At 41.4% G+C, this 23,844-nt stretch overlaps 2 protein-coding genes across 2 annotated transcripts; one reads left to right on the top strand and one right to left on the bottom strand.

The window, feature by feature from the left end:
- The first annotated feature begins 3,367 nt into the window (after positions 1-3,367).
- On the top strand, positions 3,368-18,622 carry LOC116617677. The gene is made up of 18 exons (XM_032380611.2): positions 3,368-3,506; positions 5,723-5,816; positions 6,589-6,939; positions 8,199-8,703; positions 8,868-9,184; positions 9,428-9,693; positions 11,831-12,131; positions 12,475-12,732; positions 13,019-13,162; positions 13,717-13,885; positions 13,958-14,082; positions 14,422-14,622; positions 14,974-15,146; positions 15,252-15,309; positions 15,812-15,892; positions 16,563-16,631; positions 17,229-17,429; positions 17,800-18,622. Exons 2-18 carry the CDS (start codon positions 5,736-5,738, stop codon positions 17,839-17,841), a joined length of 3,342 nt encoding a protein of 1,113 aa, XP_032236502.2. The 5' UTR covers positions 3,368-3,506; positions 5,723-5,735; the 3' UTR covers positions 17,842-18,622.
- On the bottom strand, positions 17,764-23,802 carry LOC116617681 (ADP-ribosylation factor-like protein 6-interacting protein 4). The gene is made up of 5 exons (XM_032380618.2): positions 23,334-23,802; positions 22,513-22,567; positions 21,354-21,440; positions 19,322-19,391; positions 17,764-18,438 (listed from the first exon to the last, which is right to left on the bottom strand). The coding sequence occupies exons 1-5, from the start codon at positions 23,800-23,802 to the stop codon at positions 18,376-18,378; spliced, it is 744 nt and encodes a 247-aa protein (XP_032236509.2). The 3' UTR covers positions 17,764-18,375.
- Positions 23,803-23,844: the final 42 nt, after the last annotated feature.

The raw sequence follows: 23,844 nt of genomic DNA, 5'->3' as shown, positions 1-23,844 counted from the left end.
GCTCCTGTTCGCACTCGTCCCGTTACACTTTATTATTGATAGACATGCTCCTGTTCGCACTCGTCCCGTTACACTTTATTATTGATAGACATGCTCCTGTTCGCACTCGTCCCGTTACACTTTATTATTGATAGACATGCCCCTGTTCGCACTCGTCCCGTTTCACTTTATTATTGATAGACATGCTCCTGTTCGCACTCGTCCCGTTACACTTTATTATTAATAGACATGCCCCTGTTCGCACTGGTCACGTTATACGTTTCATTGAGTTTAGAAATCCACCGCCAGATGTACGAAGAGAACTGGAGAAATTACAGCATTGCACTGGTTAGCTACACGATAAAGTTCCCGTGGTCGACGGAGCAAATAAATAGGCATGAAATTTTCCAATTTTCAATATTCAAGATTCCGCATACAAGAAGTTCCTCTGACCAAAAGCTTAATTCCAAATTTTAAAGAAATTTAGAATATATGAAATTTAGATATTAGCGAGAAAAGTTGGCTTAATTTCTGATCAGAGCCCGACTTCTCCCTAAAAAGGAGAAGTGTCATCCATAAAAAAAAACACACTTTTTGATAGGTTGGTTTACATAACATAAGGAACCTCTATGCAAAAATTCAAGCTTACCGAAGTTTACCAGACCTTATTTTGGGAAAACTTGCCATTTTTTTGTCGATGGTGCCCGTGGTCATGATGCAGAGATGGTTGTGTTTTTTTTTTCGTATGTCTGTCTGATGTGCTTCTCTGATTGGTACAAAAAAGGATTCGCTTCTCTGATTGGTAGAAAATGGAATGGCGCGAAAGTGAGAACGCCAGCGTACAAGATTCCGTGACCAAGTATGGCAATTTTACTTTCACTTCTAGAGTGAATAATTAAGATAACTGAAAAAGTTCGAATCCACAAATTTGCCAGCAGAACCATTCGCGACGATTTTTCCCCCAGCAACCGAGGGGTCTAACATCCAGCCAGCAAAAAAAAAGGGGCTGCGAAACAGATCCGTTTTGTGCCCTTGCCTCTCTTGGGAATTAGCGTGTTGCTATAGTAGTGTGGTAATTTCGTCATCATGCACAACACACCGGACCTCAGCATAATACATTGTCGCCTTTTGTTTTGCTTTGCTCAGTCTCGCACGTGCATGTGACATCGTTCGTAATACCGCATATAGTATAGGACGAAAATACATCGAAAAACAGACCCTTGGAATGTAAACAAATGACCCCAAGCAAAACGATGTGCGCCAGAATCTACGCCTTCTGGGTGGGGGACATAAAGACAGCTTACCTTTTTTCTTTGAATAGGCCCGATCCGCCGGTCCAAATAGTATTCACCCCTACCCCCCCACCCCGCCCTCCAAGTGAAACACACTTTTTTTTCTTTTTTTAAGAACGTCTAATTTTCAGCTGGGCCGTTCTTATTTTTGGAACATTTTAAGGCTGAATACGTTCTTAACGATGTTCTTAAATTTTTAGCGTATATAAGAATATACGCTATACTATAATTATTAGGAAGAGAATTACACCTAATGATCAATAGCAATAATAAGGTTGTTACTAAGAGCACAATTTGATTCTGCACTTGAGAACGCATCAGGACTAAAAAAGAAAAAAAATTCTGCTATCTGAGCATCGGATAAAAAAAGGTTCTTATAAAAAAAAGTGTGCCCAAATGCTGTAGGTTCCGAGAGCCTACCACAGCGACCCCGTCAATTAACACTTGTTTTTGTCGCCATGTTGGGTCTGTTTCGTCCTTGGGGTTGTGTTGTGTGTTGTACATGAGTATTTTCTTCGTCCGTCGCTGGATCTTTGCCTTTCTTGCTGTAGTTGGGGTTTTATTAATCATTTCTACCTTACTAAGAAAGGTATATTGCTGTTATTATCTAGAATTGAATTGTGTGTTTCATTTTCAATAGCAATCGATTCTCTCCCCAACGAGCTGGAAATATCATGTATATAAGCTTTACTCATCATAACAAAGCATTTTTATTGTTTCCTCAGCCTGTTGAAGATCAAGATATTAGCGATGTAAATACAGAGCTTTTTGAATGGGTCGATGTTGAAAATCTGACGGAGTTCAGACAATGTAGAAATTCAGTGCAGGGTCCATCGCTGATAGTGGACGAAAGGGGTAATAAACTTAATAAACAGTAAACTTTATTAACAGTAATCCCCCTAAATCGAACTCGGGTCACAAGAATTCCGGTACTCGAACGGTTTCGATTCTGTTTTAGATAATAGGTGGGAGTTCCATCCCTTATTAGGCTTAGTGTTAACAATTGACATGTCTCCTAAGGTTTTCCTAGTTTAGCCACTACCAGAAACATGTAGCGTGCGATAAATTTTCTACGACTTGGCACGGAAATGTTTCTCAAGTAGGTGGCTAAACTAGGAAACATGCATGTTGCACACTTCATGTCTGCTAGTTGAGCCAGGCCTTAGCTGAAACTTTTTTGTTTCCCTTCAAAGTGTGGGGTTGTACTGTTTACACTAGCTCTTTCACTGCGAATTCTAACATGCTCCTTATCCCTCACTTTTACACAATGTGTTACATGTTTTCATGACTATTAGATACACATTGTGCCAATCAAAAAATGTGATGCAATCAATCACCCTTTGATTGGCTAAATTTATTTGAAATTTTCTTGATGTGATAAGCAATACTGTAATTAGCAATACTTATTTAATACTGCAATTATAAGTCTCAACTAGGGTAGTTAAAGTGCAAATTGTCTCATCTCCAGACCCAAAAAGCCTTGTAGTATGTGGCAATTATATTTTTGTAAGACAGTAACGTGATTTGAAATTGTTTTAGGTTATCTTTGCTCCAGGAAGGACTTATCAGCCAGCGGTTGTTGTCACAGTGACGGTGAAACCACACACAGATACAACTGTGAGAGTTGTCAAGTCAATAACTGCTGCAGCATCTATGAAAACTGTGTCTCGTGCTGCTTAGACCCCAAACAGAAGGAATTACTTCGGGAGGTTCTTAATGTCTGGAGAACAGCTCCAAATGTGATACTCAAGTCAATCACAGACCAGTTTGAGCTTTGTCTCACCAAGTGTAGGACGTCATCAAAGGTTTGTGTAGGAATGTGTCTTATTTCTAGCAAAAAAAACAAAAAACATGAAAACGCCATATCCAACTCATTATACTTTAGTTCTTGTTCTAAAATTCTCTTTAACAACAAAAAATAAAATCTTTAAAGTAATCAGTTGCTGTTATTTTGCCGATAAAAGCCGGGTGCACGCTAGTTTCCCACCTACAAGTCCCTTATTGCCTGGTGAAACAACCTTTTCCCATAAAATGATTTACATATTAAAATGTTACATTTATTGTTCTTGCAGAGCGTCTGGCATGAGAATTCTTACAAGGATAACAAGTACAAGCATTGCTTTGGGCTGACCTCACCAGAGTTTGCTCCATTTAATAGAAACTAGAAAATATGCTTCATGATTTGCTGGGTTTTGCCAGAATTTGCTACTAGGGCTGCTATAAGGTTAACATCAGGTACGATTTTGAAATGACTTTTCTCAATAGCCTGTTCACATGCCTCCAATTCTCTGCACAAGGTCTGAAAGGCAGGGAATTTGGTTACCCAATCTTACATACAGTAACAGGTATTCAAGGTGGATTACAGGGAGCCGGGGGACTAGCCAAATATCTCTCCATGCAACATGCTACCCTGGGTACCAGAGCCTCCAAACTACTCTTGCCCAGTGACGCTCAGCCAAAATGGTTTTGTGGGTATGACTTCGGTCACGCAACACAAGAGCTGTAAGCTTTCAAAGTTTTATTGTTATTTTCATACTCGAGTGATTAAAAGTATCGCCAAATGGCCCATGGAGAAATTCTCCTGCACTTATTTCTGTCTGCAACAGCACTTCTTTATGCAAGTTTAATTTGTTTACTGGCTCTAAGACAAAGAAGGAGGGATTCGTAGAACGTCCGTTTATTATTCTTTACCAGCAAACATTACAATAAAAAAACACCTGGGTAAGGCAGCTTAGAAGCTAGATAATGTAAAGGAATCATTGATAGGGAACTGCAAAAATTCAAATCAACAAATGTAAGGACATGTGAGCAATCGAGTGCATTACTGTAGGTTGGAAGCCTCAGGAAGTCACAGTTCACGCCGATGGAAGATCCCTGCAGCTCCCAGCTCAAAAAACAATAAGGAGAATCAGTACTGTTGTTGAAACTAGCTACATTTTGACAGCGCTTGTCGCAACATTTTGGCTGAGCGTCACTGGGCGAGAGAAGTTTGGAGGCTCTGGTACCCATGGTAGCAACATGCATGCCATGTGTGTGAATTTAGATTTATATAGAATAAAGACACTTATTTTGTATTCAAATGTAGCTCAAAATAGAGTTATCCACCTTTTGAGCCAAAGTATAAAGAATTAGCTTTTTTGGTTTACAAACAACCATGACCAAATAAAAGGAAAACCATGATGGAAAGCTGGCTAAGAATTAATGCATATGTGTGACATAATGTGTGACACATTTTTCAAAGATTCTTGTGATATTTCATTGGGGTACATTAGTCTATGATTGCATTTTATCCATTTTTTAGACATAAATACAAACACACTTTCTTTCTAAGACCTCAAGTTAATTTCTTAAAATTATCAGCTATCACATGATCTCAGAAAAGCAAGTGAATATAATTTCTAATACCTACCGTATGCAGAATCAGAAATCAGGAAATCACATCAAATTACTTTGTCATTAGTGATTTTTGTTAATTTAAAGAAAAGCTAAGATTTTAGTACAGTATTTTAAGGCCTCTCACAGTAGTTAACATGTGTCAAAATTGTAGATTCATTAAATCACTACAAGATCTCTATTTTAGGAACTCATTTCTGCCCTTATATTAATCTTCAATGTCATTGTACAATAGAATATTCGTCCAATTTGACTAAGAGCCAGAAGCAGAAACTAGAAACACTGTGTTTTCTAAACTACCACGCTCACATTCTTAAGGTTTTAAAAGAATATTAGTAGTATTTCATGGAATAACACTTAATCACGAGGTTCCGCTGTTAAAGGGTAAGCTCCTCCCACCCCAGGGCTCGACTTTGCAATTACAATCAGAAAACTTCCACACTAGCAGTCACAAATTATAAGTCTCCTGTAAAATTGCCTATTTCTGAGCTCATTAGGCTGGAAAAAAACTTTTTTTGCAAGGTAACAAGGCAGTTGTGTTGAGAAATTGATAAATTAGTAATTTGCTGTCCACTGACGTTTTCCCTGTAAAAATTTTAAATTTTGCGCAATCCAAAATTTAACGCACATTCATAATTTATTATCGCGCTGTGAATAAAATGCTCGTATTTTTGAGTGCACACAGCTTGGTATAGCATTATTTTATGATAGTTAGAACATTAGGTGGGCAACTCTAGAAATGATATTTGATTTGGTTTAGAATAAGAAATTTGAGTTTAGCGCTCAGAGCAATTGTCCTGAAATGTTGACTCATTGACGGCTGATTGATAACTGATTGTTCTTGAGCCCGGGGGTGGGAGGAGCTTTCCCTTTTATAGAGGAACCTCGTGTTTAAAAGTGTGAAAATAACAGAAAGAATAGATGTGAAAAAACCTTCAAGTCCGAGGCCTGACATGGGGAGACACTTGTCGTGAGGCATTAGTGTACACAAATGATCATGCAGGCAAATGTTCAAATGTGGTTCTGCATTAGCAAGTTGTTTATTATTATTGTCCTAGGAGCTGGCTGGGAATGGCAGATGACATGTATGAAGAGACATGGCTAGATTCTTGTTACCAAGAGACAATACTACCAGGGTCACCATGGAAACAGGTGACAAACACACTCTTCACACTTACTATGTACTGTCAGGGACCGCGGAGGCCATTTAAAGTGGTAGGGCTAAACATTTGGACAAGCCAAACAAATATATATCTGGAGCCCTAAAAAACATCTGGAGCCCTGAAAAAAAAATCATCCCAAGCCAAAAAGTGGTAGGGCTATAGCACTGCCAGCCCTTCCCTCTCCGCGGTCCCTGACTGTACATACATACTACCATTAGCAGTCATTGATTATCTGTGAAGATTATGTTTCTAATTTGATGTTTTAATTTCAAAATGATATATGTTTCTTTGCTTGACTGAAACACACACAAAAACATTTGACACAGTAAATGAGAAACTAGAGAAGTTCCTGACATGTGAAACCAGAATGTCACGTTAAAAATATAAACTAACGCGAAAAATTATTGGTACAAGTAGTTAATAGTTGGCGGTGCTTTAAACGTCATGGTCAAAATACCATGATTGTAGTAAGTTGACTTTTTTATTGTACTAGTTTTCATATCTTTATCAGAGGTGTTATAAGGCCCTAGCGGCTGGCGGAACTATTTTCCACCGAGTGCTGGCTACTAAAAAATTGATTTAAGTTTTATTTGAACTGATAAAAATAAAATAACTTCCATCCCCTACTTATCAATCTCCACCGCCAACTCTGAAACTTAATGAAACCCCTGTTCACAAAAAACAGCAGACAATAGAATAGTGTTTATTTGTGCAAAGAATTTGGTGTATACTAAGTAGCTAAAACTGAATTTTCCCCTCAGGTGAGAGAAATTATCAGCCAAGAGTTAGCTAAACGTTTGATGAGTCTCCCACCTAAATCAGAAGCCACAAAATGCATCTGCTATCTTTTGGGGCAGCACTTTGTTGATGAATATTGCAAACCTCCTGCACTAATCCAGGGCCAAAGTAGCTATGTTTATTCGACACCCTCCAAAGAAGAACATGATTTAGCTATCAAGTGGATACAGAAGGAGATAAATAGCATCGTAGGTGATCTGAGACTGCGGGATGGTAAGATCTCCAGTGCTGTTTGGAAGTTAAAGGATTTTGGACAGAGGGTTATCTACCGGGGGATGGAGAAAGAACTACTTAAAGCAGAGAATGAAGAAAAGGTATGCCTTTATATTTGAGTTTCCGATAAAGAATGTAGCTTCATTATCATTATTTTTACTAGATAGCGGTGCATTGTGTGCAATGAATGAGTTTAACTCATTCATTACTATAACGTCCCTATACGGCTGTAAAATATAGGCCCAATTTCAAAACGTCAGAAATGCAAACTAAACATTACCAGACCCATGGATTCATCCAAGGCATAAACGACCTTCAAAAGTGTATCTAAACAATTTAATAGAATTTTGACTTGATTGTCAAAATGTCAACCTTGATTTCTTAACCAGAAACATTTATCAACAAAAAGACACAAAATTCCTAAATACGAATAAAGACAAGCAAACACAAATCAAGTCACAAATAGATGTTCCTTCAGGTCCCATTTTACAGCCATCAGCCGCAATTATTAATGCTAACACCTTCGCAATTATTAATGCTAACACCATCGCAATTATTAATGCTAACACCATCGCAATTATTAATGCTAACACCATCGCAATTATTAATGCTAACACCATCGCAATTATTAATGCTAACACCATCGCAATTATTAATGCTAACACCATCGCAATTATTAATGCTAACACCATCGCAATTATTAATGCTAACACCATCGCAATTATTAATGCTGACACCATCGCAATTATTAATGCTAACACCATCGCAATTATTAATGCTAACACCGTCGCAATTATTAATGCTAACACCATCGCAATTATTAATGCTAACACCATCGCAATTATTAATGCTGACACCATCGCAAGCGAGTCGCCATGTTTAGGCCACCTTACATGCCTGCACTGCATCATGGGAGTCTTAGATACACATTGACAGGGAGGCGGGCGAACTCCTCTCCTTTAATCAAAACAGTTTTTTTATAAGCCAAACAAAGCAACAAAACATTTCCAGGTCCAAGGAACCCAGAATAAGCATGAAAACAACTTTTGATTAAGGTTGGGTGGCAAAGATGTCCCACATTGGAGAGTATGAGTATGAGTATGAGCTGCTTTCTATACCTAAGCTTGCAAACATACATAAGCACATCATTAATTGTGCCCAAATAGACTTAATGATGTCCTAAGCCAAATTAAATTACAAATTGTAAGAACAATCGATAGTTTATTAGAATCCTTTGCAGCAAAACCTGAATTGTGAAGAATTGTTTTTCTGAGAAAATACAGTAAAAAAAAAGTAAAAAATCTATTTGCATGTCATGAGGAAATTCTTCCGTCTAAATTCAATGAGCTTTTATCCACAGAGCAATCCTAAAGCCGATGATCTCCACATCACTGGGATTCAAAGTGAAACATTGGGACTAGCCATCAAACAAATTTTACTAGCACACCCAAATAGACTCCAAACGGTCTGCCAACGTCTACATGGTCATCAATTACCAAGCACCCTACGGCAACTTATATGGAAGATCAAACTTTACCAAGGAGATACACTAGAGACCCAGGACATCAAAAGAGTGATTGAGGATGCTCACCAGGAGTTTGCCGAGGCCATATCTTGGGGCGTGAAGGAGTTAGGGATCAGCTCTGCTGTTTGCTCACCTATAGATGGTGTAATCAGACATGCTGTGAGAGAGATGTTCCATTCTTCACCTGCCTTACAGGACAGGGAAATGATGACAGCTTTTTCCAAGGTTGCCACTGAGGTGCTTAACCTCATTTATGTCCACAAGAGGACCTATGAACCTTACTATGCCCTGCTACTGCTTCCAATTATTTGCACTTACACAAAGGATGTCTGCAGCGAACGTGAGTGGTTGGCGCGCTGCACATGCGCAATGGTGTGATCTTTGTGTCAACTTTTTAATAGTGATCATTTTTTAAAGGTGTTTGTAAAATTGTATCCAAACAAGCAGTGATCTGTGAATTCTCAACTGTGATTTAAAAGAAATTAAACAATAGTTTGTTCCTAGATGACAGCATGGAACTTGCAGAACTACTCTCCCATTTCCTGAAAACATGTTTCCCATCTCGTATTGATATCTTTGCCACTGCTGACCGGGTGATGTCCAGACTGCAGAGCGATGATCCTGAGCTACACCAGCACCTCTGCATCACAATGCAAACAAACATAACCCATGAGCCCCAAGAGTTCTTGGTCAACTTCGTTCACACCGAGCGAGAGAAGGCAAAGTCCATAGGAAGTCAGCAGACAAAAGATAACCTACCTTCTAACGCCAAGACCTTGTTATCACATCCTATCATCTTCATGAGAAAATGGATTGGAGAGGTAATGGGTATTCTCTGTCCGTCCGTCCGTCCGTCCTTCCGTCTGTCTCTCTGTCCGTCTCTCTGTGTTCTTTAAGCCATGTGTAGGCATATTTGTGGTTACGTAGGATTCATAATAAGCACTTTATATTTCAGGGAGGCTTAGTATTGTATGCAAGTTACAAGTTAAACATCCTTAATCAAAGCTATAATTCTCGACTACTTGACATTATTTTACTCCCTACTAAATCCCTGATGATCCTAGGGTTTTGTAAGCGTGCTTGACCAGCCGTCTCTTCTGTTCATCTGGGATCAGTGCTTCCTCTCTAGTTGGTCATGCGATGTTTTGGAGAAGATATGTCATGTGCTACTACAACTCTCCCGTCCAAGGCTGATTAAAACAGATGATTATAATTCATTGAAGAAAGCTCTAATGACCCACTCCTCCACGTTATACACCCGGGATATACAACGGGGGCTCATGCATTTGCTGAACGGAGGAAGCCTTAGTGAAGTGGCCAATTTGAGTCAGTAAGTAGAGTTGTAAGTGGGGCTGTAGGTTGTTTACGATCCCACCATAGGATAACATGACTAGAACAGCTGTAAGGTTTCAAAGCGTTTCCTCTTGCTCTCAGAAGTAAGTGTCTCCCTCTTAATCCAGATGGCTTATCACCCTAGCCCGAACACCAACCTCTGTTATACCCTAGCCCGCACACTCACCTCTGTTATACCCTAGCCCGCACACTCACCTCTGTTATACCCTAGCCGCACATTCACCTCTGTTATACCCTAGCCCGCACACTCACCTCTGTTATACCCTAGCCCGCACTCTCACCTCTGTTATACCCTAGCTCGCACACCCACCTCTGTTATACCCTAGCTCGCACACTCACCTCTGTTATACCCTAGCCCGCACTCTCACCTCTGTTATACCCTAGCTCGCACACCCACCTCTGTTATACCCTAGCCCGCACACTCACCTCTGTTATACCCTAGCCCGCACACTCACCTCTGTTATACCCTAGCCGCACATTCACCTCTGTTATACCCTAGCCCGCACACTCACCTGTTATACTCTAGCCCGCACACTCACCTCTGTTATACCCTAGCCCGCACACTCACCTCTGTTATACCCTAGCCCGCACACTCACCTCTGTTATACCCTAGCCCGCACACTCACCTCTGTTATACCCTAGCCCGCACACTCACCTCTGTTATACCCTAGCCCGCACTCTCACCTCTGTTATACCCTAGCCCGCACACTCACCTCTGTTATACCCTAGCCGCACATTCACCTCTGTTATACCCTAGCCCGCACACTCACCTCTGTTATACCCTAGCCGCACATTCACCTCTGTTATACCCTAGCCCGCACATTCACCTCTGTTATACCCTAGCCCGCACACTCACCTCTGTTATACCCTAGCCCGCACTCTCACCTCTGTTATACCCTAGCCCGCACACTCACCTCTGTTATACCCTAGCCGCACATTCACCTCTGTTATACCCTAGCCCGCACACTCACCTCTGTTATACCCTAGCTCGCACACCCACCTCTGTTATACCCTAGCTCGCACACTCACCTCTGTTATACCCTAGCCCGCACTCTCACCTCTGTTATACCCTAGCTCGCACACCCACCTCTGTTATACCCTAGCCCGCACACTCACCTCTGTTATACCCTAGCCCGCACACTCACCTCTGTTATACCCTAGCCGCACATTCACCTCTGTTATACCCTAGCCCGCACACTCACCTGTTATACTCTAGCCCGCACACTCACCTCTGTTATACCCTAGCCCGCACACTCACCTCTGTTATACCCTAGCCCGCACACTCACCTCTGTTATACCCTAGCCCGCACACTCACCTCTGTTATACCCTAGCCCGCACACTCACCTCTGTTATACCCTAGCCCGCACTCTCACCTCTGTTATACCCTAGCCCGCACACTCACCTCTGTTATACCCTAGCCGCACATTCACCTCTGTTATACCCTAGCCCGCACACTCACCTCTGCTATACCCTAGCCCGCACATTCACCTCTGTTGTACCCTAGCTCGCACTCTCACCTCTGTTATACCCTAGCCCGCACTCTCACCTCTGTTATACCCTAGCCCGCACACTCACCTCTGTTATACCCTAGCCTGCACTCTCCTCTGTTATACCCTAGCCCGCACACTCTCCTCTGTTATACCCTAGCTCGCACACTCACCTCTGTTATACCCTAGCTCGCACATTGTAGACCTTGCTCAACCCTGTTGTCTCTGTTGTTTACTGTTTAGACCCCTTGGTCACAGTTACTCCCCTTTTTTTCAAGGGGCAAATATATGCGCTTATTCTGGAAGGTACTATTGTCATGCCAGTCATCCAGACTGCTGTCACAGGATTGGATGTGGATTATTGTGTCCTTCAAAATGTCACAAAGCAAACAGGGCGCATAGCATAATAAAGTAAATTATCTTGGTTACAAGCCTTATACTTGGCCATGGTCTCTTGCGCTATGTATGGATATGTCAGAAAATACATGGTTATATCAATTTTTTTTAATTGTCCGAGTCGTCCATCCATACTGTGATAAGATCAAGATTGACCTGTTATTTACCACCCCCGCCCCTTTTCCTCTCAATTTATCATTCTCATCGTTCAGGTTTTTACTACATTTTAGGCCAAGCCAACTTTCTCTACAAAGCCTCGACTTGCCTACTACCAGCTCTCCAAGTCATGCCTCTAGAGCCAACCAGTCCCCACTGGAGTTTCGCCGCACACAAGACGATGGACAGGCCACTCCAGCAGCAACAGCTAATCCACAGCCTGCAGCGTCGAGGGTTTCGCTTGACCTTGGACCTTTATGGGTGGGGCCCAAGGTAGTGGCAGTGATGGAGGATGCTCCAGTTACAAATGATGAGTCATTTGATGTTTACATTGATGAGGTTCGGTTTATACCTGACAATGCTACAGTTATCAAGGTTAGTGCGAGGCATCCTAGCCCGTGTTGCAAAGAGTATTGTCCTCCAAGCAAAGAGCATTGCCTTTCAAGCAAAGAGTATTGCCCCATTGTTTGTGTGACACTCTCTTCTCATTTTGCATTTCCGCTGAAACCCCACAAAAATGCATTCATTATTGTCTAGGTTGCATTTAGTCTCTCACCTGCTCAACCTATTGCCGGGAACTTACCAAACCTATAATTGTATGTTTGCTTTCTCTATTTAAATTAAGGCATAGTCTTTTCGTAGTTTTTTAATATTTGACAAGGAGAATGGCATTTTATAGCGCTTTAAATTGGTTATATTTATTTGTTCATATTTTCAGGTGACAGGCCGAATCCTTGACCCATTTTGGCGAAAGCCAACCTCCCTTGACGTGCCGGACATTGAAGCCTATGCCATCCTAGACTCTCCTGCCCGTTGCCCTACATTTCACTTCCGGTACAGAGTAGGCTCCCCTACTGTTGGCGTTCCCGCAGACATCGCACTTTTCCTCAGGGTTTATACTGTGAATGTGACCTCGGCAGAGCTTCTCGTGATCGGGAACTGCGCTGTTAAACTGTACAGGGAACACGATGGAATGGTAAGTGCTACTGACTTAGCTAATACTAGGTGTTTAGCAACACGAGTGTTCCCCAGAAAATCTCATTGTGGCAAGACCCAATAACCTGCCAATATCCAACTTAAAGTGTTTGTTTACATTGACTTGCTGGGGGTAGGGTTAGGCTATTGTGTTTGTCCACTATGTCACTAAGAATTCACTTTTATGATACTAACCCGATGTATTTATAAAAAAGACATTTTGATAGTCTTAGCCGATGTATTTATAAAATAAGCGTTTATAACACTCTAAACTGATGTAATTACAGAAGCTGCTTAACACAGGTGGATACCAGCGGCGCTTGATACACGAGTTGCCATCCACGGCTGATAGACTCACGGAGAATGCCTTTGAGGAGAAGACCAACGTACCTGCTGTTACGATATTGTTCCGGATCCTACCACACTCAGAGGTTAGCTATCAAGAGAGGGTGGTCCCTATTAAGTGGATGAGCCGCACTCTATGCTATTTATGGGTAGGGGGTAAAGGGGGTGTTGGTATAGGGACTACAATCAAGATAAAGATAGGTAGGGGTAAAGGGGGTGTTGGTATAGGGACTACAATCAAGATAAAGATAGGTAGGGGTAAAGGGGGTGTTGGTATAGGGACTACAATCAAGATAAAGATAGGTAGGGGTAAAGGGGGTGTTGGTATAGGGACTACAATCAAGATAAAGATAGAGTAATTCTCATCGAGAAAAAATATATAAAAAGCTACATTTGCTGTCAACCAAGCCCATTGTGATCAGGCGTCAGAGAAAAGGTAGAACTCGTAATTTATCAAAGGCTATGGTTTTCTATGTTATTTTCTCGCTATAAGACAAGTTTTCGACTAAAAACACTTAGTGTTGTAGGTAGTATTTCGTGTCTCTGTTCCATATGTGTGACAATTTAGCCATACAGCACAGCACTGCTTAGCACATACCCACCGTACTTCTACTGAGAATAATACTCATATTCTTTCCAGGAATTCATGGAATCACCAGGTTACACAAGCGGGTCCTACACTTTGAGCAACTTCCATCCAAACGACTCAGAAGAGCAATTGAGCAAACACTACAAAGCTTTCCAGCCTTACCCTCCCACTGTTAGGGAAGCCATCCGTGATGTTATGGAGGAAGAGCAGGAGCACTCGGGTAACAGTCTTACAGTTAACTAAACATGTTATTGTCACATGTCCTGTAACTGAATAGTTGATTTGCTTGTAGCGGCCAATGCACGCGATCAAGTTATTGAAGACTGGTACAAGCAGCGCATGAGCAAAGTGCATCTTCAGGGGAAACCTGCAAAAGCCATAGACTTAAGGGAGATTGTCCAGTATGACAGAAAACAGGTCAGATATTGCACCCCTTTTGAGGTGCCCGCTACCGAGGCCACCATGACGGCTCTGTCAATCAAACAGATAAAGATGCGATATACGTATACTGTCTGATTGACCTTTGTTGTTTTCACACTACAGACGGGTAACCCATCCAAGACGAGTTTTCCGACAAGACGGAAAACTCGTCCAGAAAACGGGACGAGACGGGTTTCTGGTCAGGTCCAAATTCACCCGACATTCAAAATGAATTCATGCTATTCTTGTGGGAGCTATGTAACCACCCATACCACCTCAGGTTTGGAAATATAAACACTAACCACAAGGAATCGTAAACCATTATTTGTGCTCCAGGGTATGTACATCAAGGTCGAACAAGCATTTGGCTTACCTAGCGCCCAATTTGTGAACACCTTTATTCATCTGAGCAAGGGCCCAACTGCGCGGCATGCTCACCAGGGTGAGGAAAGGGATACTGGTGATGTTAGATTGCTGCAATCCACGAGAGACTTCAACAGTTTGCAGAAGTCACCCATCTGGACTGATCAACCGAAAGTAAGTCATGCCCAGGTTTGGGGGGGGGGGGGGAGTGTTTGTGTGGGAGGGGGGAGGGGTATGAAAGTTTTGCCTTATTTTTCCCACCTTATGATTAAAGCAATTCCGAGGGCCCGTCTTTGCGAATATTTATTTGATACCAATGCAACGAGCCCTGTTTATACCGAAGGAGTAGCCCTGCTACTATGGGTTCTGTTCTTATAAGGAAAGAGATTTGCTAGATATTGTAGAAGTGCAGACACTCTAGAAAATATCAGGATCTAGCATTCTATTTGGGGTAAAGTTTTTAAAAAAGATCTTGAAACTCATCATCATCATTCTAGTTAAATGTCCGTTTTTCTTTATCCCCAGATATTTCACCCTGACTATGATAATATCTCGAGCCTGATTATAAGGCTTTACTCACTTGATGCTACGTATGAGCCAAGATTAGACCAACAGGGACCTGGACAAGTGACGGCAAGAGGAGGGCGGACGCCAGCACTGTCTCCCCAGGGCTGGACTGTTGTGCCGCTATTCTACAGGTACATCTTTTTAAACTCCCTTAATAATGTATTGGAAATATGCGACTTTTTAACAAGCCTGATGTATGAATTTCTCAGTAATAAAACTGGAATATTGTTTTACAGGAAGTCAGTCAATGTCGGCAAGCATTATCTACCACTCTTTCAAGGAACTCCATCTTTAGTGAGTTTCTTTTTTTTTCTATTTTATTCCATTGTCAGGGTTATCGTTCTCTAGACTCAGAGCTGCTACCTCTAAAAGGTTTAAAAATAGATTTCTTGGGTTTCACTAAATGTCCCTTGTAAAATGCAGTGAATGTTGGATTCAACTTATTTGATTACACCAGTCGCACCTCAACTTGCTGCTAGGGTTGATGACAGCGCGACCAGTAAAACCGGGAACACCGGAAATATGTATGAAATACTGGTTCCGACCAGTCACTCGCGTGATATTCACAAGTCTTAGTGTCTTAATTCTTGCGCCTGATTCCTCTGAAGACTTTAAACATTTCACATAATTTAGGTATTCACGGTTTTACTGATTGTGCCGTAAATTTGCCAAAGATTACGTCATCTGTTCTAGGCCCCCCTCCAACGGCCTCTACTCATCTTTGTAGACATGCATACATCATATATGACTGCTTGAAGTTGTCTCCCGCTAGAGGTTCCCGTTTATCTGCTTTCAGACATTCCTGGACTTCTTGTCTGGTCATCCAGGGGATGTGAGTCTGAGAGAAGCCATTAAGCAGGATGTCCACAAGCTCCAGGTATTTTCAGAATAGAACCAATTGCTGACCCATGGGCGGGTAGGGTAGGGAGGGCGCTTGCCCCCATTTGTCGGAGCGGATGTGTGTTACTTGTACTTAGATATGTATCAAGCGTTATATATACAAATCGATTGCTTAAGGTCTCGGTAAAGGTAAACGACGTGTTCGCGGAAAAAAAATATTGTCGCGCCGCAATTTTCACTACATGTACAAACTATATATCAAATAAAAGATTGAATTATCTCCTGTAAGTTTTATTTTTGCGTAAGTTTTGGGGCCTCAAACTCAAAATACGGAGATTACTCTAGAGCGTAATATACCTTCGCGTTATTGCGCATGCACTTGCACGTAATTGCATCTCAATGACAGATAGATGATCTACCAAAGTGTGTGAGGAATTTTTGTTATTTGACATTGTCAACAAAATATCACGAATCAAAGCTGGAACTCTCATTTCTGGCGAAGTTTGGATAGGAAAAGTGCTATAAAAGCGATATTCACCTTTACCAAGACCTTAATATAAGACGATATTGAGCATTTTTTTAAATAGATTTTAGCCTCTCATAACTATCATCTCTTTTGCCCCACACATTTGGATCCACCCTGCCGCCCCTGACCATATATGTGATTATATTTCTCTATGTATCAATTCTTATCACTTATTTTTAAGGGGTTTTCCAGTGTAGTTGTTAAGCTTTGGGATGGCCACATCAGTGAAACAGACTCATTCCCACTACCAGTAAGTATTAGAATTCTGTATTGATTTTTCACACACATTGCTTGTTCTGATTAAAGCTGACCATTGCAATGAAAAACCATTGTCATTTTCTTTACCCGCTGAGCTATAACAATACAATATCTCCTTATATTCCCCGCTGAGCTATAACAATACAATATCTCCTTGTATTCCCAGCTGAGCTATAACAATACAATATCTCCTTGTATTCCCCGCTAAGCTATAACAATACAATGTCTCCTTGTATTCCCTGCTGAGCTATAACAATACAATATCTCCTTGTATTCCCCGCTGAGCTATAACAATACAATATCTCCTTGTATTCCCCGCTGAGCTATAACAATACAATATCTCCTTGTATTCCCCGCTGAGCTATAACAATACAATACCTCCTTGTATTCCCCGCTGAGCTATAACAATACAATATCTCCTTGTATTCCCCGCTGAGCTATAACAATACAATATCTCCTTGTATTCCCCGCTGAGCTATAACAATACAATATCTCCTTGTATTCCCCGCTGAGCTATAACAATACAATATCTCCTTGTGTTCCCCGCTGAGCTTTAACAATACAATATCTCCTTGTTTTCCCTATTTAGCTCCAGGAAAACCTACTCTCTATTGGAAAATCTGCAAAAATCAAGAGAACAATGCAGGACACCTCTGGTAAAGCATTATCTGACATTGTGCTTCAATGCCTGCCTCGGCAACAACGCAAACAGGGACGAGAAGGGGAGGCGTGCAACCGCGAAAAGAAATTCTATGAGGAGGCGATGAATATGGCATTTAAAATTCAGATGGTGAGTTTCCGCAAACCTGTAGTACTTCAGCTGGTTGCAAGGCCACCCAGACACAATGTTCAGGCTCATTTCTCTAGACAGGAAATGCAGTTTGGGGAACTTTCCGATTTTATGAGGGACATTTGTACAATGAACTTTTGGTCAAGGGAGCATGTATCCCCTCCATAAATGCCCCAATGCTGACAAGTCAAAAGCAACAAGCCGAGGTTCTCTTCTTAACTGTCATTTAAAAAGAGTCTCAGCTTCAGGTTATTGTATGAGCGCTTGGCTCGTATATGGACTCTGGCTGGCTTTATACTGCACGAAGGCATGAAGGGAAAATGTCCAGAGCATCTGGGTTTACTTAATTTATCTTCTTATCTTTGTACAGGAGGACGTCCTTTTACAATTGGGTTTGAGTCCACTGGACTAAAATGCCACAGGAGTTATACTCGTTATACCGTAAATGCTTGTTTGAGCATCCCCTCTCGGATAGTCCCCCCCCCCCCTCTAAGGCGTAAAATAAAAAAATTAACCCAGAAATAAAGGAATCGCCAAAGACTCGTAATACCGTAAAAGATAGTCACTTTCTATCTTTCTGGTCTTAAAAATCACACAAGCCAACATTAAAAGCTCTTTGGCAAATGTTCAAGTGCGTAGGAAGGCTCCTGGCTCTTTTCAGTTCTGAAATACAGCATTTGTTCTATTTCATGTGTGATTGACCTTGAAGATAAATCTTGCTTTTGAAAAGATGAAATCAGCGCCCCCCCCCCCTCGCAACTAAAAGGATGTAGAGTACAAGCATCCAGCACGCTAAAATGAGCATTTGCGGTGTGTATAATCCTTCGTCCTTCGACCTTCTCATGTGCTCCTGGGTACTACTACACCACAACCAAGGTCTGTCCATCGACCTTGTCATGTGTTCCTGGGTCCAGCTTCACCACAACAAGCCATCATAGCGCAGCGTTCACCAGTATTTATCTATTCCAAGCTTGGAAGCGAAAAATGTTCCATCACCTTGGGTAGCTTTCTGCACAACAAGAGGAATCAGACAGTATAGGCGTTTACTAATATTACAGAAATGCTTGAAGCAATCTACTGTAAAATAGAAAAATCTATAACCCTGACTAGTCAACCGATTGTAGCGTTTAATGTACAAAGATGTGTGCATATTTCATTTACCCCTACTTTAATAAAAGTGAGTGTATTTTCGATACTAATGTTTGAATAAGTGTATAATGTGTTCCCTTTTTAGACATCTCTTTTCAAATGCTATAAATCTTTCCATACCGATTGCTTACTGTGCTAACTCTAAAGATTAAAGTTAATGCGTGAGCTTTTAAAATAAGCCCCTTTCCCGTCCCCTCCTCATTTCTCACCCCTCGGCTGATTCGATCAAGCAACATATATACGTTCAATCAAATATTATTTATAAAATATCTGACTTCGATCGTCAAGTCTGTTCGGATTTTCAAGCAAATAAACTGTTGCATTTCCAAATGAAAACTATAATAAAGGACTAGCCGATAGAAATTATGTAACCCGTTAAACCCTCAACCGGCCTGTACTGGCCGGGAGAAGTTTATTCGAACAAGAAAACAGAAGGACTGACCCTCTCAACAAAACGCTCCAAACACCACACAAACAAAAGAGATCAGCCAACACAACTCATGTAATAAATATGTCCATTTACATTCACACTCCCTGAAGGCTTTTGGGACACACGACACAACTTGCCGCAAAGCATATCACGGACCCAGGCAATGGATCACAACATTCTTACGTTGTTTATGTGGGATTACACAAAAGGTTAACGGATTATATATCCAGTGATACCTCCACCGAGGACGCTTCTCATTTACAAGTCACAAAGACACACCAGCTGGTTGTTACGTCATGCTACTCTTGCTCACCTTATTTATAGCTTTGTGTCGGTCATAGCTGACAATCTCCTCCAGGATTTCTCCATCTCCTTTGATAAGTCTGTAGGATTTACATTGAAAGAAAGCAAGTTAAGTTTCTTTAGAACTCCGAGCAGTCCACGGCCAAAAATCGTGATTTTAGGATTTTAGATAGGTTTAGATGATTTTAGAAATTCATGTGCAAAGCCATAAAGAAAAACAGAGCCTTTTCAAAAATTCAAAATCAATTTTAGCAGCTTCCAGTAAAAGCATTTCAATGGAACACCGCAGCAGTTGTCACAGATACCATTAATATATTTTTTAAATTAATCTTAAAGATCCATCCTACGCAAGTGATCAAGAGACATGCTTGATTGATCTTTAGTGAGAGAATGCTGACAGGTTTTATGTGAAAATAGATACTATTTATTTATTTATTTTTTATTCTATTTTGGAACTATGTCAATTTCTAGTCGGAGAGGAGCAAGAAGCACGCATGAGACTAAAACAGGACATATTATATAATTTGTAGAATCCCTAAGGCATAGTTTAGACGCTAGCTGTCACATTTTCGTACATCTTCATTTGTGTGCAGGGGCGTGACCAAAGAGGTGGCCTACCCTCTCCCCCCCTTTTCTCGCCCAATAAAGCTATTACTTCTTAGTCGTTACGTCTCAGTTGGAAACGAATGTTCTTGAGAAATCACTTTGAGAGAGAGGTCCAGCCACTAAGTGTGTGCAGGATCGCATCGAACCTTGTCATTAAGCCTATGCTACGTACGAAATAAAAAAAAAATCATTAGAGCTATTTTTGTTTTAGCGAAAATGAGAATGACATTCTGCAAAAGTTTTCGAAGTAGACCGGGACCGGGTAGTCCTTGCACCTCCTGTTTTATTGTCCTCACCCCTCCTTGCACCTCCTGTTCCATTGTCCTCACCCCTCCTTGCACCTCCTGTTTTATTGTCCTCACCCCTCCTTGCACCTCCTGTTCCATTGTCCTCACCCTTCCTTGCACCTCCTTTTCCATTGTCCTCACCCTTCCTTGCACCTCCTGTTTTATTGTCCTCACCCCTCCTTGCACCTCCTGTTTTATTGTCCCCACCCCTCCTTGCACCTCCTGTTTTATTGTCCTCACCCCTCCTTGCACCTCCTGTTTTATTGTCCTCACCCCTCCTTGCACCTCCTGTTTTATTGTCCTCACCCCTCCTTGCACCTCCTGTTTTATTGTCCTCACCCCTCCTTGCACCTCCTGTTTTATTGTCCTCACCCCTCCTTGCACCTCCTGTTTTATTGTCCTCACCCCTCCTTGCACCTCCTGTTTTATTGTCCTCACCCCTCCTTGCACCTCCTTTTCCATTGTCCTTACCCCTCCTTGCACCTCCTGTTTTATTGTCCTCACCCCTCCTTGCACCTCCTGTTTTATTGTCCCCACCCCTCCTTGCACCTGTTTTATTTTCCTCACCCCTCCTTGCACCTCCTGTTTTATTGTCCTCACCCCTCCTTGCACCTCCTGTTTTATTGTCCGCACCCCTCCTTGCACCTCCTGTTTTATTGTCCTCACCCCTCCTTGCACCTCCTTTTCCATTGTCCGCACCCCTCCTTGCACCTCCTGTTTTATCGTCCTCAGCCCTCCTTGCACCACCGAGTCCATTAATCCTACTCCTCCAAACTCCTCAGAGTCTATTGTTCTTACTCCTCCCATTCCTTTGTCCCCCCGGGGTTGCCATGGCGACTGCTGGCGGAGCTCCACGAAAACGACTAGATCCGCAAAAAAGGGGCTAACTTCATACTTACTATACTACTAGCACAAATGAATGAGTTGGCTCATAGCGCCCTTTGATTTACCTTATTTGTGTTATTTTATGGGATTCCTTTTTTACTAATGTTGTCCTGAACACGGAATGAGAACTACTAGCACCTTTATTCTTTCTACAAACCAAGGGATTTCAAAGATGTGTTTAGTTCCATGGGGTTCAGGCAGATCCACTCTACTGTCTACCAAAGTCATTTCAAAACATATCAACCATATGATAGGTTACAATACCTATGTCTCCCAGTTTCTTCATCATAAACCCTGCGGATGACATTCTGTTGTTTCTCATACTCCTCTTTTGTCATTGGAACCATGGACCTGCCATTCAAGGTGTCAATAAAACTACAGTTTGCAGTTGTTTACAGAGCTCATTGTTTAGTCTCCTTCGCAGCTGATCATGTTGGAGTCACTCAAAGTTGAGTGGCTGCAAAGGTGACTACTCATTGTTATCAAAATTGAAACAAGGATTGCATCTGTTGTTTGCAGAGCTCACCGCCTGAGCCATATCAGGGGGTCAAATGAAGTGCAAATGACATTATGGAACATGTTCTTTTTGCTAAGACAATGAGGAAATTGGAAGTGAGTCCAAACTATGTATCCCTGAGAGTTAACAAATTGACGTCATTTTTTTTTTTGCCTGTGTCTGTCCTCTAATAGATGCAAAGATGACATCACAGCATGTCATGAGAAAAAGAGGAAGAGGAAGTCGAGTTTGATAACTGTTGTTCATGACACTCTGTGAAGTCTTCTGTGCTTCTATTAGAAGACAGGCACACACAAAATAAGAGCTTTTAGTTTTATACAACAACAAAAATGTTCTCTTACGTTTCAATCTAGTTTCAGGGGAGCACGCACTCATGTTGATACAACAATAAAAATGTTCTCTTATGTTTCAATATAGTTTTAGGGGAGCACGCACTCATGTTGATACAACAATAAGAATGTTCTCTTACGTTTTAATCTAGTTTCAGGGGAGCACGCACTCATGTTGATACAACAATAAGAATGTTCTCTTACGTTTCAATCTAGTTTCAGGGGAGCACGAACTCATGTTGATACAACAATAAAAATGTTCTCTTACGTTTCAATCTAGTTTCAGGGGAGCACGCACTCATGTTGATACAACAATAAAAATGTTGTCTTACGTTTTAATCTAGTTTCAGGGGAGCACGCACTCATGTTGATACAACAATAAAAATGTTCTCTTACGTTTTAATCTAGTTTCAGGGGAGCACGCACTCATGCTGACACCAAGTGTGCATGTGCCCTCTTATAACATATGGACCCTTGACCAATCAGAGCGTGCAATTTAAGAGTGTTGTATAATAAATCAAACCAGTCTACTGTAAGTACTGTAAAAGTATGAAATGGAATAATAAGCAGGCTTTACCTTTTGACAGTTTTATGTTCCAGCCCCATATCATAAGATGCCCCAGATTTGTTTTCTGTGGATCAAAATAAGACTTTTTTTTATAACTGACTAGAAACGTAACTTACTTACTAAGGCCTCTTCATCCCTGATGTGACATACAGCTAGAACTAGAAAGGCGTACCTGCCTTAAAGCTAGAGAGGCGTACCTGCCTTAAAGCTAGAGAGGCGTTCCTGCCTTAACGCCTGAGAGGCGTTCCTACCTTAACGCTAGAGGCGCTCCTGCCTGCCTTAACACTAGTCAAGATAACAGCTGCACAAGTTGATTAAAGAAAATCATAGGAGATTACCTCATCGACCAGAAGTAAACTTGTGCAATTGCTGCACTAGTTGGCGCCCCCTAATTGAAAGATTTTCTTTACATTTCCTTGAAGAAAGATACCTAGACGCCATTAAAAAGAATCTCTTTATGGTAAATAGTCACCAATAAGGAATAGACATTTTGTAAATGACGATAAAGAATGGACATTATCTTTTAGAACCCTGTTGAAGTTGTTTTCCTCTAAACTAAAAACAACTGCTGTATGTAAGCGCTTTTTGTGGATGAACATGAACAAGAGCCGGTAGAAGCTCAGGCTTGACAAGATTGTTAAATCTTTATGAATCCTTGAAAAACACTGTAAGAGACAATATCTTCTCAAAATTTGACTGGCGGCTTAAACCTGAAAATAGGCTAGGGGCACCTTTCGACTATATCAAAAGGGGGTGGGGGTGGGGGGGTGGGGCTAGAAGTATGTAATTGGCGAGTTCTCCCCTGGGAAGCCCCACTAGTGTGTGTTCACCTGGTTTGTCAGATGGCTGTTTGGGTGAAAGGTTTGTTCCAGGCTTCAAGTCATCTTCATTATTCTTTACAGGACCTCTTTTGTTTTTCTCATTCTTCGATTCGTTTTCCATCGTTTTCTTTCTATTTTTCTTGATCTTTTTCTTTCTTTTCTTTTTCTTTTTATGTTTTTTTATGCTTCTTTCACGGCTGGAATCGGAATTTTCTCCATCGTCACTAGAGCTATCGCAGTCGGTTGTGGAATATTTCCGACTCTTTTTCGTCTCTTTTCTTTTCTTAACCTTTTTTATCGGTTGTAATTCTAAACCTTTGTTATTTTTCCTATGTTTGCTAAGTTTTTTCTTCTTCGCACGCCTTCTATCTTCTGAGCTCGATGAGCTGAAAGAGTCTGAAGACGACTCCGAATACCTGCGCTTCTTATTTTTTTCGGTGCTTCGCCCACGGCTTTGACTGGATTGTCTTGAGGACATCTTATAATACGATTATCAGACAGATTTCACAGAAAAAGATAG

Source organism: Nematostella vectensis, chromosome 4 (assembly GCF_932526225.1).
Source record: "Nematostella vectensis chromosome 4, jaNemVect1.1, whole genome shotgun sequence".
NCBI lineage: Eukaryota > Metazoa > Cnidaria > Anthozoa > Actiniaria > Edwardsiidae > Nematostella > Nematostella vectensis.
This window is presented reverse-complemented; position numbering and strand designations above follow the sequence as displayed.

Excerpts from the sequence above, each read along its gene's own strand:
- LOC116617677 (XM_032380611.2), top strand. The coding sequence starts at position 5,736 with ATGGCAGATGACATGTATGAAGAGACATGGCTAGATTCTTGTTACCAA. Across the intron at positions 5,817-6,588 it reads CAGGGTCACCATGGAAACAG|GTGAGAGAAATTATCAGCCA; the intron begins GTGACAAACACA and ends TTTTCCCCTCAG. Across the intron at positions 14,623-14,973 it reads TCTGGACTGATCAACCGAAA|ATATTTCACCCTGACTATGA; the intron begins GTAAGTCATGCC and ends CTTTATCCCCAG.
- LOC116617681 (XM_032380618.2), bottom strand. The coding sequence starts at position 23,802 with ATGTCCTCAAGACAATCCAGTCAAAGCCGTGGGCGAAGCACCGAAAAA. Across the intron at positions 22,568-23,333 it reads ACAGCCATCTGACAAACCAG|AAAACAAATCTGGGGCATCT; the intron begins GTGAACACACAC and ends TTTGATCCACAG. Across the intron at positions 21,441-22,512 it reads GAACATAAAACTGTCAAAAG|GTCCATGGTTCCAATGACAA; the intron begins GTAAAGCCTGCT and ends CTTGAATGGCAG.